This window comes from Thunnus albacares, chromosome 16 (assembly GCF_914725855.1).
Source record: "Thunnus albacares chromosome 16, fThuAlb1.1, whole genome shotgun sequence".
Lineage (NCBI taxonomy): Eukaryota > Metazoa > Chordata > Actinopteri > Scombriformes > Scombridae > Thunnus > Thunnus albacares.
Genome location: NC_058121.1, coordinates 1,845,443 through 1,867,378, shown reverse-complemented (window position 1 = coordinate 1,867,378; position 21,936 = coordinate 1,845,443). Strand labels below are relative to the sequence as shown.

Genomic DNA, 21,936 nt, shown 5'->3' with positions numbered 1-21,936 from the left:
CGGCCCGTAGGAATGTTGTAGAGAGATCGCTGAAAACCCCTGACCTAAATCCAACAGGAAGTCCGCAATACACACATGAAAGTACGACTTTTCCCCAATTTTGGACCCTGAATAAACGCTGTCTCCTCCTAGGGCGTTAATGGTATTGCTTCAAAGTTTAATACATGATTTATCACACTGTGCTGAACAAAAGTTATTAAAAACTTTGTAATAACTTGAACGGTTTAGATTTTGTAAGTCCTGAAAGTTGGAGTGCCACATCACACCTTACAATGTAAACCAATGGGGAGGCAATCTCTAGGCATGGACTTTGTGTCAAACAAAGTCTGACAAATGTCTGACGTCTAAACTATAAGTCAGACAACTTTCAAACCTGTATCAATGGAAGATGCAATGTAAGATTTGGCCATAGTCATGGGATTTATGAGGATATTTCACAAGAAGAGTACTCTGAAATCCTTCTCTTCAGCTGAGAGGGAGAGGGAGGGAAGAAAGTGGGGGGATGGGTGTGGGGGTTGAATGCAGCTCATTTTTGTAGGATACAGCAGAAATGTCTATATACCTACATTACATTATATACAAACTTTGTATGAAGTTTGGTGTTATTATCATTTATTTTACAATAATTATGAGTCTTATATGTATAATTCAGTAGTGAGGATGACCTATGAGGGGAAGGGAAAAAATGGAGTGAGAGTGACAGTTTAGTGATAAAGTCCTACAGAAAAATAAAATCAAAACTAAAATTTGTAGCTCTGTACTGCAGTTTTTCTTTTATTAGGGCCCGAGCACCTAGTGGTTCACTCACACTCTCCATTCAAATATATGAGTATTTTTCTGTGTCCAGCTGCAGTTACTTATTGTTTCTACACACCTGACAGTACACATGTCAATCAAACTTTCACCAGGTCATGTGGGTTAAAAGTCTTTACTTTTCTAAAAATAGACTTGCTATAACTTTATTGTACATGCTTTTACTAGTCAACTAATCAGCTGAAAGACACAAAAACTAGGGGGGAAAAATTCTTTAAGATGCTATGCCAATTTTCATGTAAAGTGCAATAGTTTCAGCACAACAGTTTAATACCAATTTGAAGTAAAAGATATTGATATTGAATCATTTTTTGCACAGGTTGTCTTGGTGGAAGAGTTTGCAGATAGTTTGTTATAGATTTTAGAAGCATTGTGCAATGAACATATCAGTAAGGCAGCAGGCTGTTACCAGAAGAACTGGACAGTTGCACATATAGACAAAGTTGTTTCTGTGAGTGTTTTGTTTTGTGAGTGCAACAACACATGTTGCAAAGCTTAAGTTTTGACCCTGACGTGATTTGAACACGCAACCTTCTGATCTGGAGTCAGACGCGCTACCGTTGCGCCACAGAGTCTGTTTTAAACCTTTAAAAAGTCAAATAATCAGCTGACAAAACAAAAACTAAGGGGTGAATAAAAACATTTTGTGTTTGTCATCAGTGCAACATTACAACCTTTATAAAGTTGGAGGTGAAAGTGGAGAGAGAAAGAGGGCTGCTTAAATCACTTTTGAAATGCTATGACAGTTTGGAAATAATTTCAGTTCAGTACTGACACAGCCACAACCAAAGTTACTGATCCTGAAGTGATTTAAAACCAAAACCATCTAATGAGGAGCGAGACACACCACTGTAACATCATAGTGTCTGACAGCAGCAGTTTTTCACTGATCAGGGTTTCTAGATACTATCTGTATAATTTCCCCTGTTCAGCACCACAGAGTTCAACATAAAGGACAGAGCTTCCCATATTGACCCTGATGTGATTTGAACACACAACCTTCTGATCTGGAGTCAGACGCGCTACCGTTGCGCCACAGAGTCAGTTGTAAGCTTCTAATTAGTCAAATAATCAGCTGACAAACTAAGAACTAGAGGGAAGGATAGGAACAACCATTTTTTTCTTTGTCTATTTTCTCATTCATATTGTTTTGTGCAGGTTGTCTTGGTGGAAGAGGCAGGGAAAAAGATTTTCATAGTTCTTAAAAGCACTGTGCAATGACTGTATCAGTACTGTAGCAGACTGATCCCAAACTTTGACCAGGTCATGTGGGTTAAAAGTCTTTACTTTTCTAAAAGTAGACTTGATGAAAATTAGGAAGTGAATTTCTTTTACACACAAACTCATCAAAAGTTTTCAAATTATTTATTGAAATTCAAATGAATGGGCCCAAAACTTGCATAATTTTGATGATGACACCGTTGAGATTAGATGTTTCGCCATGACAGAGGAAGTTGCCATAACTTTATTGTACATGCTCCAGTCTGCACCAAACTTTACATGTTTGTAAAGTCAGACCTGTCAGCCCAGGTCTGGAGACATCTACATGCCTGTGACAGAAGCCCTTGGACAGCACTGCGCCGCGACGTGCGCAAGGGTGTGAAGGCCGGTTCAACGCTGCTTGCAGCTTTAATTTTTATATAAATTCTAATTGCCAAATTGCAATGTTTTTAGTTATTTTAATATCTAGAAAGCATACAGTGTATATATATATATATGAATTTACTCTTATAGCTTTTTGAAAAATTACTAGAATATCATCCACTCATCAGCGATACAGTCTGAATTTCATTGAGCAATCCTGCATTTTTAAATGACAATTAAAATGTACCTTGAATCTTGATCTTTGATAAGTTTGCATTCTTTTCTGTGTTTAGAACGAACCTGTACTGCAAATACGTAGACTTTGTCGAAGTATACAAATTCTCCTATCTTTATCACACGGTCTCATGATCAGAGAACAGTCTTTTCTGTCTTGTAATGCCTCTCTTTGGTCTTTGGTTTTCTCGTTGTTTGTCTTGTTCGTCATTCAACTGTCATGTCTTATAGGGAGACTGGGCAAGGCAATGTGTTGTCTGGAAGCAAGGTTAAGGTAAGAATTTCTGAGAAGTGACATGTTCTCACAAAGTTCTGATGGTGCATGCTCCATGTCTGGTACGTGTGTTCTCATCCGTGATCATGCATGCATTTCTCTCCTCATGAAATAAGTACATGATGTTGCTTACGTAATCTTCATGATTAAACATTTTTTGTGTGTTTTCTTAATAATTTTATCCATTAACATGTTATTATCTGCCAAAATGAGAGGGATACTTGTTTCACATGCAAGATATCTGTAAATGTGTGTTTGTCATTCCTCTTCTTGCTGTTTAAAGGAGATGCGACTGTGTTGGAAAAAGCTAATGTCTGGTTTATTTATTATTTTAAGATATAAGAATCAGAACAATAAGTTGCATGGTTGTTTGCTGCAAGAGAGATATCGTTGTCAATCCAATTTTACTAAACCACATACACAGTCTGGATTAGCAGCTACCCATCACATCCAGGATTCCTGTGATGACAAAGAAGACATGCTAACACTTGACAGACCACAGGATAAGCTGGGATGCTTCAGTAGACTAAACAAGTAAGCTCCTTATCAGAGCTACAGAAGTCACCAGATGGACATAAAGTCGTGAGAAAGTTAACATTACATATTGTATGTTGATGATGTGTTAATGTCTACCTTCTATAATACAACATTATACATTTTCATGACTTGTTTTTGATGTCAGGGCAGAACTCCTGTGTCTCCTGGGGCACCAGACAGTAGGTGGCAACCAACCGATAAGCTCCAGCACCATAACACCAAACACAATCAACCACTTTTAACACCAAACTTTCTTCCAGACCCCATTGGAAGGGGTGATTCCCTAAACCCCCGCAATACACCCTCCCCTACTGGTCAAGAAGATGAAGAGGATGAGCATGAGAGCAGGGTTTCAGTCAACTAACAGAGAAAGTATTCCACACAGGACTCCTGTGTGGAAGCCAACCAATCATCCCAGAAAGCTCCAGCACCACAACTCTGAGCACTGAGTCACTTCATCCTGGCGCCGAGCCAGCTATGAAAGAAAAGTAAGAAAGTAAGCCCCTTATAAACACTACATAAGTCACCAAATTAGGATAAAGTCTTGATAAAATAAAATTAACATTACATTTTAGGATATTTCTTATCATCTTGAATAATATATATAGTAAATATTCATCACCATTTATCAATTTCAGTGCAGGAAACTTCCAAATATCCATTTTGAAGAATTGATATCTTGATAATCCAATTAGTTATTCCTCATAACCAAATGGGGCATTATGTTCTATGACAATTATTTTGTCTGATTAAAAAGAATAAATAGCAGACATGAGGATGTTTTTTTTCTATGTGATGAGTTGAATGCTTAGATATCATTTGTATATATTATATAACCATATAATATACATGATAGCACAAGATGCTGTAGTAATAAATTGTTAACTCTGTCCATATCCCAACCATATCATTGAATAGTAACAGTAACTAATGTTTACAGGCACTATTTTATGTACTGATTTTACCTAATGTACTACTTCTTACATACAGTTAGCCTATTGCTCATATTTATGACTGTCTTTTAAAGGTGTGGTGTTGAATTCAATAAAAAACAAGTAAATCTAAAGTGATCCTGTGTTCTGTGAGCTCTTCTCCTCTCAGTGATGTTGGGTTAACATGACGCTTCTTATATTGTGAATCCACTGCAGCTGTAGTGGCTACAGTTCTTCCACAACAGCTTCTCCACCCAGGGCCGGAGTTATCTGGATAAGATAAGCTCTTTTTACATGAGTCCATGTTGCAGATTTGAGCTCGTCCTTCATATCTAACACTTCTGAGGATCCATCAAAAATCAGGGAGTTAAGAGGATTTTATGTGGAAGACTGGAAGCTGAACAGAATGGATTGTAGTGAGGGCTTCAATCAATAATAGGAACTTTAGAAATCAAATTCGCTTATAGCTTACATATAGTATATATCATTCATATATTTGAATGACACAAACTATATTTACTATATATACTCAGCTGTACTTTGTGTCTAGTGCTAATTAGCAAATGTTGATATGCTAACACACTGAACTAAGATGGATGATTACAGTTACCATTATACCTTATTATTAACATCAGCGTGTTAGCATCCTAACATTTGACCCTTTTGACCTTTTTAAAATAGTCTACTGGTCAACTGTTAAATATTTGTGTCACATATGACTTAACGAGGCGTTTTTTGTGTGTTGAAGTGTTTTGTGGCTTGTTGAAGTGATAATTCTGCTTTGAAAGGTCAATACTCATCCTCATTTTGGTGTACTATCAGTATTGGCTGACATCACATCTGAAAAGCAATATTTATATTTTTAATGATGTTTTGCAGATTGAAAAGTGGCCATCTACGTGATTTTAGTGATGTTTTTAAATTAAATTACAATTTTTTAAGAGTTTGTCACTGAATACAACTCTATGGTTAGCAACAGGAGAAAAATACAGTGGTCCTAAACATTTCGGTACCTTTAAATGTCAGCATTTGAAGTAAAATTTGGGTATTTGGGATTGATATTTCATCCATTTACACAATATCATTTACCACAGTAACAATGGAAATCTCAGCTGTATATTTGTATTGGCAGCCACTGATTCACACTCAGCAGAACAGATTGTGAAACATTCTGCTTGTGTGTTCTTGGGAAAGTATTTCAGCTAACTGACTACAGAGACACATGATTTACAGGAAACATGGGAAAACCAACATCAACCACCAAACAAAACACAAGCTGCTCAATGTTGACTTGAAGTTGTCTTACCAGTTCCATCAACCTGTTTTTGTTAGTCAATCATTTACAGCTCCTGCTCTCTTAGAAAAATCAAGTTGACTGGTAAAATGTTGAATGAAGTTACAGACTTTAGTGTTTCATCAACTCCTGTAGCCAGTAAACAACAGTGAGGTTTGTTTCTTCACCTGCACGTATAACAGATTTCAAAATGAATATTTTGACTGCTGTTATCAGCAGTTCAATAGTTTCATTGAAAAATATTATCTATTATCTAAGCTATTTTAAATATTAGTAAGTAAGTAAGTAGTAAGAAGTAAACTTTTAACTTCACGGACTTATTCAAAGTGAATATCTTGCTGACTGTAATGAAGCAGTGCAAGTCATATATGTTATACCACAAGGAATTTCCATGTTTTAAGCTATGTGCAATTTTCAAAAATGTAACTAAATCATTTTTGCTCTTGAGTTATTGGACATCTTACTTAAACATGACTTTAGAAGAGAAAAACTTTTACAGAGCTAAATGATTTTTAAAAAAAAAAAATCACATTCAAAGTTAGTTCACCCAAATAATGATTAAAACAACAGCAAAAGCACATTGTTCAGCTTTTGAGATATCTGTTTTGGACATTTGTCTCTCCATCCCAGTACAGTGAACGTGATTGGAATTTGCTTTGTGATGCTCACAGAACTGAAAAATTTAAAATAACAATTTACACACAGTGTCCATGTTACTCTAAATAATCCACAGACCTTACTGTGAATGGTTTTCATGGGGACTAATCTTTGGCAGGTAGTAGTTCCAACTGTCCGACAGGTCTATTCAGAGTATCCAGAGTAACAAGGAAAAATGTATGTGTTTGATAGTTTGTAGCAAATCTAAACTGCTACAAACTAGAATAACCACAAATTCCATTCATCTCTATTGTATTTAGGGGGAGGCAGACATATCAGGGACAGCTATGTCAAAACCTGGCCTAATAAAACCAAAACTGTCTGCATGAGCAGATACCACTGGAGGTAAAAGAGCATGTTTTTTTTTGTCATTTTGATGACCCAACCCTTTAAAGAGTAACTTAACACTCCTTGAAAATCTTGTGTTGTCTTTGCTGACCTACAGTGGTTGAACTTCTCCCCCTGCTGTTGGGTGATGTCACAAGGTTTTGATGGTGTCACAGCTTTCCAGCCTGGTGTGAAGATACTCTTTAACTCTAGATCACCTTACTAGCTTTGTCGCAAGCTTTTGAGTGGGGTTGAAAGCTTTGAAAAACATAGTAAGTAGACTTTGGGTTGAGATTACTTTGTCAAAACTATTTCCATGTGGTACTCAAAAGAACTATGACCTTTTGACCTGAATCCTGTTTTCTCATCAACTTGATATTCAATTCTGATCAATAGCTTCACCATTGGTATTATTTTTTGCAAGTGAGATACAGTTCTCCAGTGTAGTCCTGTGAGGGCACCGGATTCTCCAAAACTCAACCCTAAAGGCATATGAACACACTGTTTAACATTCAAACTCATGTACAAATGAGTTTATCCTTTAACTAATACCTTTGTCTTTTCTCTGCTACAGTACACAACAGACTAAAAGCTACAAAACATGATTTGTAGAAGGTCAGAGGGCACAGAGAGTCGACATGTTTTTAAAACGGTATCATAGGACAGTATAAAAATACACGCTCTACCATTTCCTGTAGTCTGCAATGCTCACATCTACCAGTAGCATGCTTATTCATTATGTTTATTGTACTGTACAGACCGGTATGACCAAACCTTTTCCTTGATTTAATGTCCTCCTCCTTTCTATTTCTACTGCTTCCTCTCATTTCTCCTACTTTTCTTTAAATGCTGTAGTAGTATGTTTTGTAATTCAATTGTAAATGCTTGGATATTTTGTGAACCAGGTGTTAATCTCCTGTGGGATACTTGATTATCAAATACTAATCAATGTCTCTTAGTAGGACCCAGCTGATATAAAGGAGGAGGCTGGAGTTCCTGAGATTTTTTCAGTTGTGGTCATAACAGAGGCAGGCCAGTGTGGAGAGCTGCAAGGGTCCAAGAGTTAAAGTGACATAGCTTACAGCCTTTTTTTGCTTTTCACAGTTTTTGCATTTAGTTATTTATTATATCTTTTTTAGTATTATTTTTATGCTTTTTTTTGTCAGGCCTGCACCATACATGTTGCTGCATGGGATTGTTAGTTTCCACTGGTAAATAAATACACCTGGACTGCATAAGTGAATATTGTCACAGTTTTTGTGCCTTGGCCACTTGGCCAACCTTACAAAGATGTGAGAATCCTTACTTCAGATGCAGACATCTTCTCTCTAGTAAGTGTTCATTTTTGTTTTAGAGTTTATATAATGGTTATCATTACACTTATGGCCAGGCAATAAATTATACAATACTTGAGACAAAATAATATGAGGGACATAATAAATATTCACCAGAAGTTGATCAAAAATATGGAGGCACATTCACTAAAAAAAATAAAATCATTTTCTGGTGTGACGGCAATGACTTAACAGCTGCAAGTTACATAAAACAGCCCTCTTATGGAAAATATACAACATACTTCACTTGATTTTTCTTTCTTATGCACCAACACTACTGTAGTATTTTATCAGCTCATGTGTTAGTGGCCTAAAATTAAAACAAAAAAGAAACAAAAGGATGCTATTGTCAAAAAGGAAACAAAAGGATGCTATTGTCACAGAGGAAACAAAAGGATGCTTGTCTAGAGACTCTGCAGTCTGACTCCATATTCCTTAGTTGCCATTGTCCACCAGTCCACCAGATGTCCTCAGACTTTTTCTCTCGGTTTTGTGAGGACTGGACTGAGTGGGAGAAGTATTACTTCTGTACTTAAGTTATTTTCATGTATGTCAGTTTGTGGAGTCATTTCTTATGTTGCTCTGTTATTCACTTTAAGTCAATAGACAGAGATCTAATATTGGGATATGTGAACTTATGGGTTAAGTTTATGTTTTCTGTCTTCTGGTTTTGGTGTGTCTTTAAAAGACATGGCATTATAATATTTTAGTTGCCTTTACTTGTTAGTTTTTATTTCAGTGTGTACTCACAGCTTACTCAGTCTTAGTTATTAAGAGGATTGTGTTTTATGGGATTTGGTTTTGTTTGCTCTGTTTCCCATCTGTGTTCCTGCACTCCTCCCCTGCCCTACCTTGCGTGTTCTCAGTTTGGTCACCTGTTCCCCATTCCCTCATTAGTTCAGTTTGTATTTTAGTCCTGGTTTTCAGTTCAGTTTTGTTGGATCCTCTGTTCTGTTCATGCTGGTTTGTTCAGTCCTGTTCAGTCTTGTTCTGCTCACACCAGCCAGCTTTTGTTTTTGCTTGCACTGTTTCAAAAAGGAAAAATGAGCCATAGATTGTTTTCCAAGATGAAACGAGTCATGCATTCTTTATTTCCACAGGATCAACGAAAGGCAGTCTGGTTTAAATTACACCATATCTGGGTAGGGGCGCATTGATAAGAAATTACACTCTTATGGTCTTTTAAAAGAAGATTTGATATTAGTATAGAAAGAGATGGCTGAAGAAAGAAATACCTTGTGTTGATGAATAGATGGACCTTGTGTGCAATATTTATGTAAAAGAGAGCACTGCTTATAAAGAGAACCCAGAAAGATCTATTTGTTGAGAAGTGGTCAAAATGGATTACTTAGGTTTCATCTTTGAGTCAAGATTTTGTGTATAAGTATTATAGCTTAAATGAATATTAGACTGCATGTTTGAATGACAGTTATGTTTTTCCAATAATTTAATTCAAATTTATTTCTATAGCACCATCTCATACAGTATCAGTTCAAAGTGCTTTACATAAAAACAAAAATAAAAAAATAAAACAGCAAAATGTGAAAATAAACAGAAACATCCATGCACACATACACATAAAAACACACATAGATACCATACAAACACGGTGTATTCATTTAAGAAAATGCTCAAGTGAAAAAGGTCTTTAGTTTGGTTTTCAAAGAACACAGTGTTGGAGTAAGTTCAACAGGCAAACTATTCCATTCTTTATGTGCATAAATACTTAAGTGCTCTATAGGCACATGGAGATTTCCACCCTGTGGCTGGACAGGTTTCCTGGGGTTATAAACAAGACAGCATGTCTGAGATGTACTGTGCAGCCAGACCAGCAAGTGCCACATAAACCAAAAGGAGGATTTTGAATTGTATTTTGAAAACAACGGGTAGCCAGTGAAGGTTCTGGAGGACTGGAGTTATATGGTCTGATTTTTTTGTCCTGGTTAGAACTTGTGCAGCTGAGTTCTGGATAAGTTGTTATCTTTTGTTTGGAAAAACCATAAACAGAGAATTGCAATAATCAAGCCTGCTCATGACACTTGCATGCATGAGTTTCTCTGTGTCAGATTGACAAAGCCTCTGATTCTGGAAATTTTCTGAGCTGGAAAAAGGCAACCTTGGTGATGCTATTGATATGGTTCTTAAAGCTGAGTTCATCATCTATGTTTACTCTTAGGTTTTTAATCTGGTCACTTGTTTTTAGTGATCTGGACTCCAGCTACTCACAAATCAGCTGTCTCTGGCCTTTAGCACCTACAACCAAAATCTCAGTTTTCTCCCTGTTCGGCTGAAGGAAGTTTGCTGCCATTCAGTGGTTGATTTCTTCCAAGCAGCTGATGAGGGAGTTTATGGATTGGAGGTCATCACATTGAGAGTGATATGAGAAGCTGCGTGTCATTGGCATAATTATGGTATCTGATGTTATGTTTGCTGATAATGTAACCAAGGGGAAGCATATGTAGATTGAAAAGAAGAGGACCACTGCGGGACCCCACACACTAATTTGTGCCTGTTGGAGTGGAAGTCTCCATGTGTGACAATGAAATCTCAGTTATGCAGGCAGGAACTAGAGAACCGTGCCAGACAGACCCACCAAATTACTTAGCCTTTCCAGATGAATCCCATGATCCACTGTGTCGAATGCAGAGCTTACGTCTAGGAGTATTAGGACTGAGGTTTTTTTTTATTGTCACTGTTGATATTCATGTCATTAACAACCTTTAAAACAGCGGTTTCTGTTTCTGTGCGGATGCGATGTGTGGAAGCTGTGTGGCGGATGCTGTGGAATTATTAATGTGAATGTTGAAATCAACAGAAATAATTACTTCGGTGTTGTCAATACAGATATTTGATAGCAGATCTGCAAAATCACTCATGAATTCAGAGTTGTATTTAGGTGGTCAGTACATTATCAGAAGCAGAATTGAAATGTCAAACTGTAGATTGACAGCAAGATATTCAAAGCTCTGGTTCTCTCCATGTGAAACCTGAAGACAGTTTAAAGAATCAGAGGAAATGGCTGCTACTTCCCAACCCCGTTTACCCTGCCTTGCAGTGTGCAGAAATGTATAATTTCAGGGGTGATTCCTCACGCAAAAGAGCATCAAGGTCATTATCCTCAATAGGTTTGCTGACCATAAATGACTTATTGGTCAGGGAAAGGACGCAGCTGTCAATCATGATCCCTGCTTCATATTTGGGTGAAGGTGGGGGGAATGAATCCGGTGCTATGATTGGTTGAACTCTTTTGCTTTTCGGCAGGATAGACGCTGCTGCCGCTTGCTGTTAGATTTGAGCCCTGCACATGCACAATTGAACCCACAGGCGTCACCTAGTTTTGCGTAGTTTAAAGTGACAAATCGAATAACATTAAAAAGATTAACAATGTCAGAATCAGCAGTTCAGATTCTTTACATGAGACATCATACGATCCAGCATGAATGATGAGTTGCTTCACAGTGGTGTGCCTGTTAAGGACAGATGGCAACTTTTGTACTATATGTTTTAACTAACCTGGAACTGACATGTATGACAATGGATTCACCAATAACCAGGATATTTGGATCTGCTGTGGATGATGTCACAAGGCTTACCCGGCTATTTGGAGGCACAGAAGAGCGCAGATTACCTGGCTGTTGGTTGATATAGAGGGAGCCAACTTATTTGCCGCAGAACTGGCCCACTGCCCCACTGAAGTAGAGTGAGATGAGGAGTTGGCATGAGAACCACCACAATCACAACTGGAGGACCCTCCAGCCCTGCCCGAAGGTGGACACTGATGGCCATGATCCAGAGAGTGCAGCTAAGTGATTTTCACTGCAGGGACAGTGGCAGCAGAGGACATGTGTGGCGTAGCTTTGACTGAGGTTCTCACCACAACCACTGGATCTATCAGGAGCAGATACTGCTGGACAGTCAGCAGGATTGTGAGACGCTCCAGTGGGGACATGGTCTGGATCTGGGCAGGTTTGGCCAGAATCACCTGGGTGGTCCGGAGCTTCGTCTGGTAGCGCTGCAAAGCAATTTGTCAGGTTGAGTGGTGGGGGTGAAACGACCAGACCTCACCTCCTCCTTCCACCCCTGACCACCACCTCGGACCAGGTTGCCTGTGGGTTGGGGGTTGAGCAAGTGGATGACTGAGGGTGCATTGGATCCCACAGCATGGTATCCGAGATGGTGGAGTTCGTAGCTGAGATCTTCCTAGCCTGTGCAGGGTGCCATGTCGATATCACTGGACAGCATGGAGTCCTTCTTCCGCAGCTCTGCGGAGAGCCTATTGATATCTTCCTTGAAGTTAGTAACCTCTCTGTTAGTGTGTGTGAGCAGCAGACAGTCTTCACAGGGTAAGTTCATAGAGTAAAAACAGCAGTACTGTTACCTGCAGTCCCCATTGGCTAGCTAGCTCCAATGCTAAAAACAAGTCCTAGCTAGTAGCAAGCAGTACCAAGCAGCTGATGGCCAAAAACTTTTACCTTGTTAAAAACATAGACTATAAGTAAAACAACCCAGATCTAAAAGTGTAGCATAAAAATGTGGTGTAAAACTGGAAAAAAAAAAGTCAATTCATGAGAGAGCTTCTGGTGGACACAATGACACAATGCTGACGCATGCACCGGTAATGAACAAATAATAATTATTTAGAAGTATTTTATTGATAAAAACAAGCAATACATTGTTTGTTGAGTTGTAACTTTTTTTTACTTGAAAAACACAGCATCACACTCCATATTGCCAGTAGACAGACTGCAAGTAAGGTGCATACATCCCTTTGGTGTTGTAACCTCCAATCTATGCATGTTCTTTTCGTTTGAGTAGCTTTTTAAAAGCCAGCTTGAAATCATCGTTAAAGCTTGTGTACAACAAGGGGTTGATAAGAGAATTGATGTAACCCAACCAAGTCAGGACGTCCGAGGTAAGCTGAGATGGCTGTAAAACCCGCAGTCCCACCAGGACCTCCTTTAAAAAGAAAGGCAGCCAGCAGATGATGAAAGCCCCAAGGATGAGGCCGAGGATTCGCGCTGCTTTCCTCTCACGTGAGGTACATATCTGGTTCTTCTCATCCTGCCCGTCCATGTCCGTCTCAAAGGAAGGGATGCGGATGGTGGCGTTGAGTTTGTCAGTGGTTAGCGTTGGGTCTGAGGTGGACAAGTCTGACACGCAAAAAGTGTGGGATACACGGCAATGGTTTACAGAGTTCTGACTGCCCATGCTGCGGCTGCTGAGGTGCCGCGAGGAGCCACGTTTTTGATAAAGTGTCTTGGCGGCGTTGTAAATCCTGTAGTATAAGATGAGGATGATAAACATGGGTATGTAAAATGCACCCATAGTTGAATAAATAGTGTAGCCCAGGTGGTCATGCTCTATGATGCACTGTTGGAGATTGCTGCTGCTGGGCCTCTGCCTCCAAAATAAGGGCGGCATGGATATAAAAATTGAGATGACCCAGACTATTCCAACCATAATGGCAGCACGGCGGGCTGACCTCTTGCGGGCATACTCAATAGCTTTGGTGATGGCCCAGTACCGGTCCAAAGCAATGACGCACAGGTGCAGGATAGAGCAGGTGCAGCAGGTCATGTCAACACTCAACCACAACTCACACACCACCTGACCCAGGGACCATGATTCCATGGAGATGTAAAGGATGCTGATGGGCATCACAAGGACCGCCACCAGGAAGTCAGTGACGGCCAGGGAGCAGATGAGGTAGTTGGCTGGCAGATGAAGCTTCTTGGTGGTGCAGATGGCGATGATGACGGCACCGTTGATGAGCGCAGTGAGGAGGGTGAGGAGCCCGAGAACAACCACCACCACTGCCATACTGTCTGTGAGCTGGACTGCCTGCAGGCTACTGGTTGGTGGGCCTGTGTAGTTTGTGATGTTGGGTCCTGCAGTGCTCTCCCCTGGGTACCTCTCCATGTCCATTCCTGTCAATGCCTGGCCCGTCCCTCCCTGGAATCGCTCCCAGGGAGACAGTGCTCTCTCAAGGGTCAAAGGTCAGTCTGAAACAGACAAAACAGGCAAATAGTACATCAGGAACCATAAAAAGACACTAAAATGCACTTAATGTAGGAAACAAGTATAATAACTTGCAAAGAATGCAAAAAGTAGTAGTTTTTATTTATCATTTTATTCAATTAATGATTTACTTTATACAGATTAGTTCATATATTTTGTTCCTATAAAATGATGTTGTCATGCTTTTCCCTTTAAACTCTAAAGATGACCCACTGTTGATGAAATATTAGATTATGGAATAAAGTCTGCAACACATGTCTGCCATTCTTAAGTGCTCCTGCATTCTTTGAAAGTTATTATACCTGTTTCCTACCTAGTTTACCAAGACATCTGATATGGCATAATCTACACATAGTCATGATGTACAACACTTTTGGTGCCCTGCCACTCACACAGGGATTTTTCCTGCCTTCCACAATTCTAGCCACGGACCTGTGTTGAATGTCATACCCCTCAGCTCACAAATACTGTATATAGTTTCATTTTTTGAAAAGGCCCAGTAATCCCTCCCTCCCCCCAAAAAACAGCCGATCACTATAGTTTTTAGCAAACGTTACTCAAACAGGAGGAAATAGTGCATTTTCTGAGGACTATTTTCAGCAGTGGATTAATCCCTATTTGGTGCTAGGGCATGTTGGTAGGTCTGTCAGTCAGTCTGTTGTTCTAGCTATCCATCCGTCCAACATTTTGGTCTATAACAATGGAATCATAGGAAAAATCCCCTCAAAGTAAGCCTATTTTTCAAGGAATATCAAAATCTCAAAGACTGTAATGAAATTTGCTGTTTTTAATGTTAATGGCCTGCCTTGAATTTTCCTCTAGTACCATCCTGATAACAAAATCTTTATTTTATTTTTATTAATTTAATTACTGGCTGGTATACTCCATCAGAAGTGCTTGTTGGATGGTTGCATAGTGTTTTCATTTGGTGTTTTTCTTTGGTGGCATTAGTCACATAGATGTTCAAGGTAAAAGCATGTCAGTCCTTGTTCTCTGATCAAGTGACAGATTTGATTAATGAGTGATATAAACTAGGTCTCTTAAGTTTTATATGAGTCATTATGGAGCAGTTAGTTCATTAATTATATGAGTTATAGACCATACTGGTGCAGTGTTACTGTACATTATTGATGGCTTTTCTTCCAAGAACATTAATGTATATTTCATGGATGATCTAACTCAATTATTTTTTAAATCTCAGCAAATAGAATTTTATCCTCTAGTGAAATGTTGGCTGAAAAGGCAAGATAACACAATAAAACATGTAAGCCACATTATGCTTTGGAATGGGGTACATCCTATAGTTCATGAATGGAAATGCAACATTTTAAACCCAGTGGTGCCTTTGCAATAAAGAGTCCAGTTCGGTCATTGAAGGGTTGAGTGCAGCTATTTATGCACATTCCATAATCACTGAAAACAAAGACAAAATGCATCTACTTTACTATGAAGAGGTAAAGAACACACTCTTTGCGAACTCTAATGTATAAACATTAATCAGGGCAAAAATAAAGTTATGTTGCATTGAGGTTGACCTTGAGGAAGACTGATGTACAGTCACTGCATGTCATATTTTGAGCTTAAATATTAATTCTTGAACTTGGAAATATCACCCTGAAAAAATATCTCACCCCAGGGTTCAACCCACTTGTTATTTCCAAAGCTTTCAACCACATCTCCTAACCTTCCTCTACGGATGGAAGTTGCTTAATTGTCATGGCGATGGTTTAGTTGTTATAGAGGGTTCAGATCTGCCTCTGCGCATATATAATCACTTGATCAAAATCCTATACACATGTGATAACAACTAAATGACTACAATATGTGGTTGAAAGTTTAAGAAACAGTAAGAGTTGGACCTTGTGTTGAGAATGTGACATTAAAGCATCATTAATAAAGGCTTTTATTTTTCTGCAACAACAAAGAGGTGAGATGTTTGGAGTGGATGCTAATGGCTGTTCTCAAGGTTTTATGTTATGATTTAATTTTATATAAATTGTATTTTATGTAAGCTTATGTGCTCTAGGTGAAGCCTTGATTTTCTGGTAATCCCTTCCTCTTCTTTTGTTGCCACTATCAACCTGTGGATAAGGAGCACTTCTTTTGCTTTTCAGACCCAAGAACTACTTCCCCAATAGTATTTTACAATAATATCAGGGATGCAGTGGATTGATTTTCAGTTGAAAAAAGTTTTAAGTATTATTTCTATGTCAAACTAATCTCCCAGCTTTCCAAACAACACATGCTAATGTGAGCTTTGAGGAGCCATGAGATACTGCTGAAACACTACTGACTGGAAACGGTGGACGGGGTGTGTTGGAGCAGCTAAGTGGTGACACTCGATGACAACAGCAGTTCAGTGGCAGCTGTCACGATGGACATGGTTGACTGCCGCTCCTGTACAACCTCTTCAACACACATCAGCTGAACCAATAATCACTGACAGGTGGGCCAGAGCAGTGGCATGCTGTGAATATGGCCAGGTCCCCCAGGGGAAAAACACACTGACAAGAGACCAAGATACCTGGGATGAACTCTTTCACTGAGTTACCTTTTAAATCTGAAATATCAGGCTGCCACTTTCTAATAAGTCACCTTTATGAGGGGTTTATAGGTTGTAACTATTGACTTTTGAAGGGCTGCAACAAGCAAGCAACAAGCATTTTTTTTAGTTGGAGAAATAGTGTGACAAAAAAGTGACAGAAGATAAATAAGATAGACATAACAGACAGACACACAGACAATAACGTAAAGCAGTTACAATTAATTAGGGTATGTGTGGATAATGTGTGTGCACATTTGGATGTTTGTATGAGAAGTAATAGGTAGTACGTATGTGTAAGAGAAGAGAGAAAGAAGAGAGCAACAACAATATCTTAATGTAAAGTGTATCTGTAGAAGTGTGTGTGTGTGTGTGTTTGTGGGTGTGTGTGTGAGTATGAGTACAATGTGCTATGGGTGTGTGTCTCCAAGGTGATGTGTGTGTTGCAATATGTGTTCTGTGTGTTGGAATGTGGGAATGTATGTAGCACTAGTCCAGCCCCAACAAGGACAAGAATGGGGACCATCTTTCTTTAAAAACTGTGATGTTGCTGTTATTGTAAGCAGTGATTTTTTCCTTAGTTATATATTCTGAAAGGATCTTGGTACAATGGTTAATCTTTTTTGATTTTTTTGAATTCCAGTTTAAGAGAATTGTTTTCTTGGCAACAGTTAGAGAAACGAGCAGGCTGTTCTTGTATTTGTTTGGTACGTTGATTTTTGAAGTGTCTCCGAGCAGACAGTGGAGAGTTTTTGTGTTGTAGTGTCCCAAAAAGAGTGAACTGGTTGGCAGGCCCAGAGTGCCTGAAAATGATTATCCATTGTGCCTATTGTGAGCAAGTGTCTGTGTTTGCTAGTCCCATTTTGTGCATTTTATATTGAGTAATATGTATTCTGTCGATGAGATTGTATTGATTAGCTGCAGATCTGCAATCTGCAGATTTTTTAAAATTTATCAATAGTCTGTAAAATATATAATTTATGAAAAAGTCTGTTTCCTATAGCCCAAGATGTTGTCTTCAGTTGTCTTGTTTTGCCTGACCAACAGTCCAAAACTCAAAGATATTCAGTTTAGAATTATATAAAACAGAGAATAGCTGGTGTTTCTGCTTGAAAAATCATTAAATTATTTTTATTTCAATTGACTAATTGATGAGTCAACTAATCATTTTGGCTCTAGATGTTCGGTTCATAAATCATTTACTAATACTTTACAGCTATTAATTAATTGGAACAACAAAGCATGACAAACACCTCTCCTTGGTGATATTTTAGTCAAGTCAATAATTAAGTCATTAATAAAGTGTAACAAGTGTCTCACTTTCTAATAAGCCATCATGTCTGCAGATATAAATGTTAATAAACCATTAATAACAAGGGTAACAGGTCTCTCACTCTGATCTGAAGCACTTTTTCAGAAGGTCAGGGGTCTCCTTCATGAGAGCTTGAAAAGACAAAGCAAGTCTTCTCTCTGCTGCAGGAGGATAAACAACAGCCAGAGAGATTTTTCACAACCTGGCAACTCAAACATTGTTGCTATCAACGGCTTGTATCTGATCTACAAAACATTAGCAATGTAAAAATTAACCATTAATTAATTACCCAAATATGGTTTTAATTAAAACTCTTTATGAAGGATGAATTATTATAAAATGTTACCAATCTCAGTTTAGTTTTAACTTAACACATCTACATCAACTTTGAACTGACAGTTTCAAAATTTTAAAAGATGATTCCTGCAATTTAGTATTCCACTTTCAAGAGACAGATTATAAAAAATAATGGTCAAAGTCAATGAAAGAAGGCTAGATATCCTAACTGAAGGGCAAAGCACTAGGGAAGTATTTTTTGATCTTGCTTCCATTTTATTAAATCCACACTGACTCTGAGACATGCATTTGACGTGTGTCAGCACTTGAATGCTGATGGGTTTTTTAAAGCTTTTTCTGGCATGCACTGTGAATCATAATCTCAAAATCACAAAAACCCCCTCATTTCTATATATAACATAATGATTGATCAGGTTTTCTGGTGTTGACAGTGAGGACACTTCAGTTTAGCTAATGCCTTCCAGCGATGTCTCACTTGTCATGTGGATTCACTTCCCATTGCAATTTGATAGTATCTTTCACTAGACCCCCCCTGAATGGTAAACACCTACATCTTTCAACCTCCACAACTCCAATTTGTAACAGCTTTTCCCTTACAAGTTGCAGTCTCCAGAGCCAACTAGACTTTAACATGTCTGTCTAGTTGTCATGGTTGATGGAGTGCTCCTTTCAAAAGCATTTTTTGTTTCAAAGCTGGAAACTGAATCATTTTAAAAAAGGGACAGATGTTTTTAATTGCAGCCTACTTGACTGTCATGTTAGTGTTATAATTTTCTCCTCTCTTTAAAGTTATAGCCTTGAAGATCTCTGTTTTGTTCTCTTTGGCGGCACCATATGGTGATAAGCTGTAATTGCAGGTGTGTTGTTCTTTTGCACGGATAACATTAATAAATTACTCTTAGTGGCTTTTTACTTGTGAAGCTTTCATTGCACTTAGAGCAACATAACAAGCGTAGCTGGCGTCAGCTTGAGTACTTCACCTGCTTCACTGTCCTCTGCGCTGCTGTGCGTGCAGCACACACACAAGGAGCCCTTGTTGAAACACGAATGGAGTGGAGAGGAGAGGATATGGCGCCACCATAAATGACAACAAAAGGCAGCAGAGACTGATTATATATGTTGTTTACCTAATTTATGTGCACTCGTTTCATTTCAGCTCAGTGTGAAACTCTTTACAGCGTTTTGCTATCATTTATGGCCGCGCTACTTTGTCTCCTCTCCTCTGCTGTGAGGAGCAGCGAGGGACGGGACTCAGCCCTCTGTGTGTGTGCTGCACTGTGTGTGCAGCACAGGAGAGACAGTTACTGTACATGCAATAAAAGCTTTGCGAGTAATAAGCCAATAAGAAAAGGCTTTTAAAATATAAGCTGCCTCACACACAAGAGGCCCTCCTGTGTTGAGCCATATGTTTGTTTAATAGTTGTTAAGTTTCCCCTGATATACAAGTCTGTGCATTCCTCACTGCACTCAGTGCCTACACTGCACTAACCAAGTGGTATCAATGACCTTAATAATGACCCCACGACCTGGAACTCCCCACCAGTTAGAACTGAAGAAGCTCCTTGGATAAGTATATGGATATGCTGCTATGTCGAAGCACCGGGGGGGAACCCACTATACACTATATATGTAGTGTTATTTTGTCATATACAGATTTATGTATGGGGCATGCTTTCCACTGCGTCTGTGTGTTGCTTGGCAACCATTCTGCTAAATGTTACTGAAGAACTACATTGCTTGGCAGAAAATTAGATTATGATTATTTGTTAACAATAAATTATTCAATTTTTGTTATGTAGTAACTGTTTTATAAAAGCAATAAGCCATGCAAGGCCGTGGTTTACAGTGATTTTAGAACAGCTATGGGGGTTTTAGGCACTCCACTCCACATCATGCCTAATAATGCCCCTTAAAATCACTGTAAACCCCTTATTGCTTTAGTTTAAGGTTAAAGCATGTAGTGATATTTAAAAAATCAGCAGTATGAGTGTTTGAGGAGTCGTCAACATGAATATTAAAATCACCACAAAGAACAATTCTAACATACTTTAAAACAAGTGCAGATAAACATTCAGGGAGTTCTATTAAAAAGCTGCTGATAGATTTTGCAGGGCAATTAATTAAATCAAATACGATCAGGTGGAGACCACCTAGTTTAAACAGGAGAACTTTAAAGGAAGAAATTTGATTACATGTAACTGATGGCATTGTTACCACTGTAACAATCTCTCCTTTCGTCCAACCACATCGCTATTACTTTCCCTGTCTGCAGTCTTTTTTGCATGCATACTTGTAAAAAGCCGGGTAGAAACCAGGTTACCTGAATAAATGGCCAAGAAATCAACATTCTCCAGGAGAATCTGGGCACCATGAATGCTTGTACCAAAATTTGTGCAAATCCATTCAGTTGACACGGAATTATTTTATTGGATAACTGAAAATCAAGGGGAACATGAATGTCTGTTCCAAATGTCAATGGCAATCCTTCCAATAATTGTTGAGATATTTCACTCTGGACAAACATGGTGGACTGGCTAGCATGGTTAACAAATTACTGAAAGATTTTAGTGAAAGATTTATGTTGGCTCCATTAGGACCCGTTCTTCAGAACATAATTAAATAGACCAAAGCAAGAAATTCTTTCCCTCTTTCTGTCTATCACTCTCTTTTACATTATGGAATAATATCTCTCATGTACATGAATGGTGAAACAACATTTAATCAATTTGTCTGTTTTCCTAAAAACAATTGCTACCCTCAAGTAAAGCAGGCTTGATATTACTACTGCATGTGGACTATCTCTCCTCTAGGGCAGGCTATAACCTCTCCTCTGTCATGGACATGGCTAATCCCATGTGACAGTCAGTGCTCCAGAAACCACACATCCTGAGGGAAGAGATATACAGTAGTGGGTCTACATCTGAAACACTCACCTCCCTCAGGAACTAGACTGAGACTGACAGACATCAAAAAGAATGGTTTAAAGCAGAATATACGATTGACTTATCTTCCCCCCCTGCATATGATAAAGTCCTGATTCTAGCCAAAGTGCCAAAAGGCTCTTGTTAATTTTGGGGTTGGAGTGCAAAGGCCCTTTATTCTGCCTCTTTAGATCACTTTAACACTGTATAATGTCAAGCTGTCCCAGTCAAAAGTTGGCAGCTGTGAGATAGATGCAGTGAAATCTTTGGTTGTCAATCTAAAATAATGCTGCTATATCACACTGTCAGACACGTCCACAGATGTGCTTTGACAACCACAGGCAGCCAAGTGTTGACGGTGTCAGAAATTTAGGACCAAATGTCACTGTTGCTCTGACCCAACCAACAAAATCACAATACGGCATGAAATGACACAGAATACGCTGGCTGGTGTCAGGGACGCATTGAGAAAACTGGATACTGTGTTCTAAGATGGCATCCCATTAATGTCCATCAAAGTTGCTCACTGGGTGTGCACACTGAATAAGTTCATCACTTCCATGGCCAGTTGTGTGCATGCCCATTAGAGACTTCCTCTGGCAGAGCTGACTGACTTCCTGCACACTCTTCACACACACGAATGGCATGCAATGAATTACTGATGCTGCTATTCTAGACTTTGTAAAATTTTATTCAACCAAATGGATACAATTTTCATTATACAGAGCCACTCGGTGTTTGTGATGGTAACAAGCTGGGAAAAAGTGTATTTGGGCCAGTGTGCATTACGAGACCCTGCAATATGAAGTATGGTCACTATGGAAAAATCACCTCACAGTCCAGTGCTGTATATACATTTT

General features: G+C 38.8%; 1 protein-coding gene and 2 non-coding genes across 3 annotated transcripts; all 3 read right to left on the bottom strand.

Moving 5' to 3' along the window:
- Nucleotides 1-1,316: 1,316 nt before the first annotated feature.
- On the bottom strand, nucleotides 1,317-1,388 carry trnaw-cca. The gene has a single exon. It is a non-coding gene; the product is annotated as a tRNA-Trp (tRNA).
- Nucleotides 1,389-1,784: 396 nt separating this feature from the next.
- trnaw-cca lies at nucleotides 1,785-1,856 on the bottom strand. Its single transcript has one exon. It is a non-coding gene; the product is annotated as a tRNA-Trp (tRNA).
- A 9,655-nt stretch (nucleotides 1,857-11,511) lies between these two features.
- Nucleotides 11,512-14,035, bottom strand: LOC123000027 (5-hydroxytryptamine receptor 1E). The gene has a single exon (XM_044377461.1). The coding sequence runs from the start codon at nucleotides 13,909-13,911 to the stop codon at nucleotides 12,775-12,777; it is 1,137 nt and encodes a 378-aa protein (XP_044233396.1). The 5' UTR covers nucleotides 13,912-14,035; the 3' UTR covers nucleotides 11,512-12,774.
- Nucleotides 14,036-21,936: the final 7,901 nt, after the last annotated feature.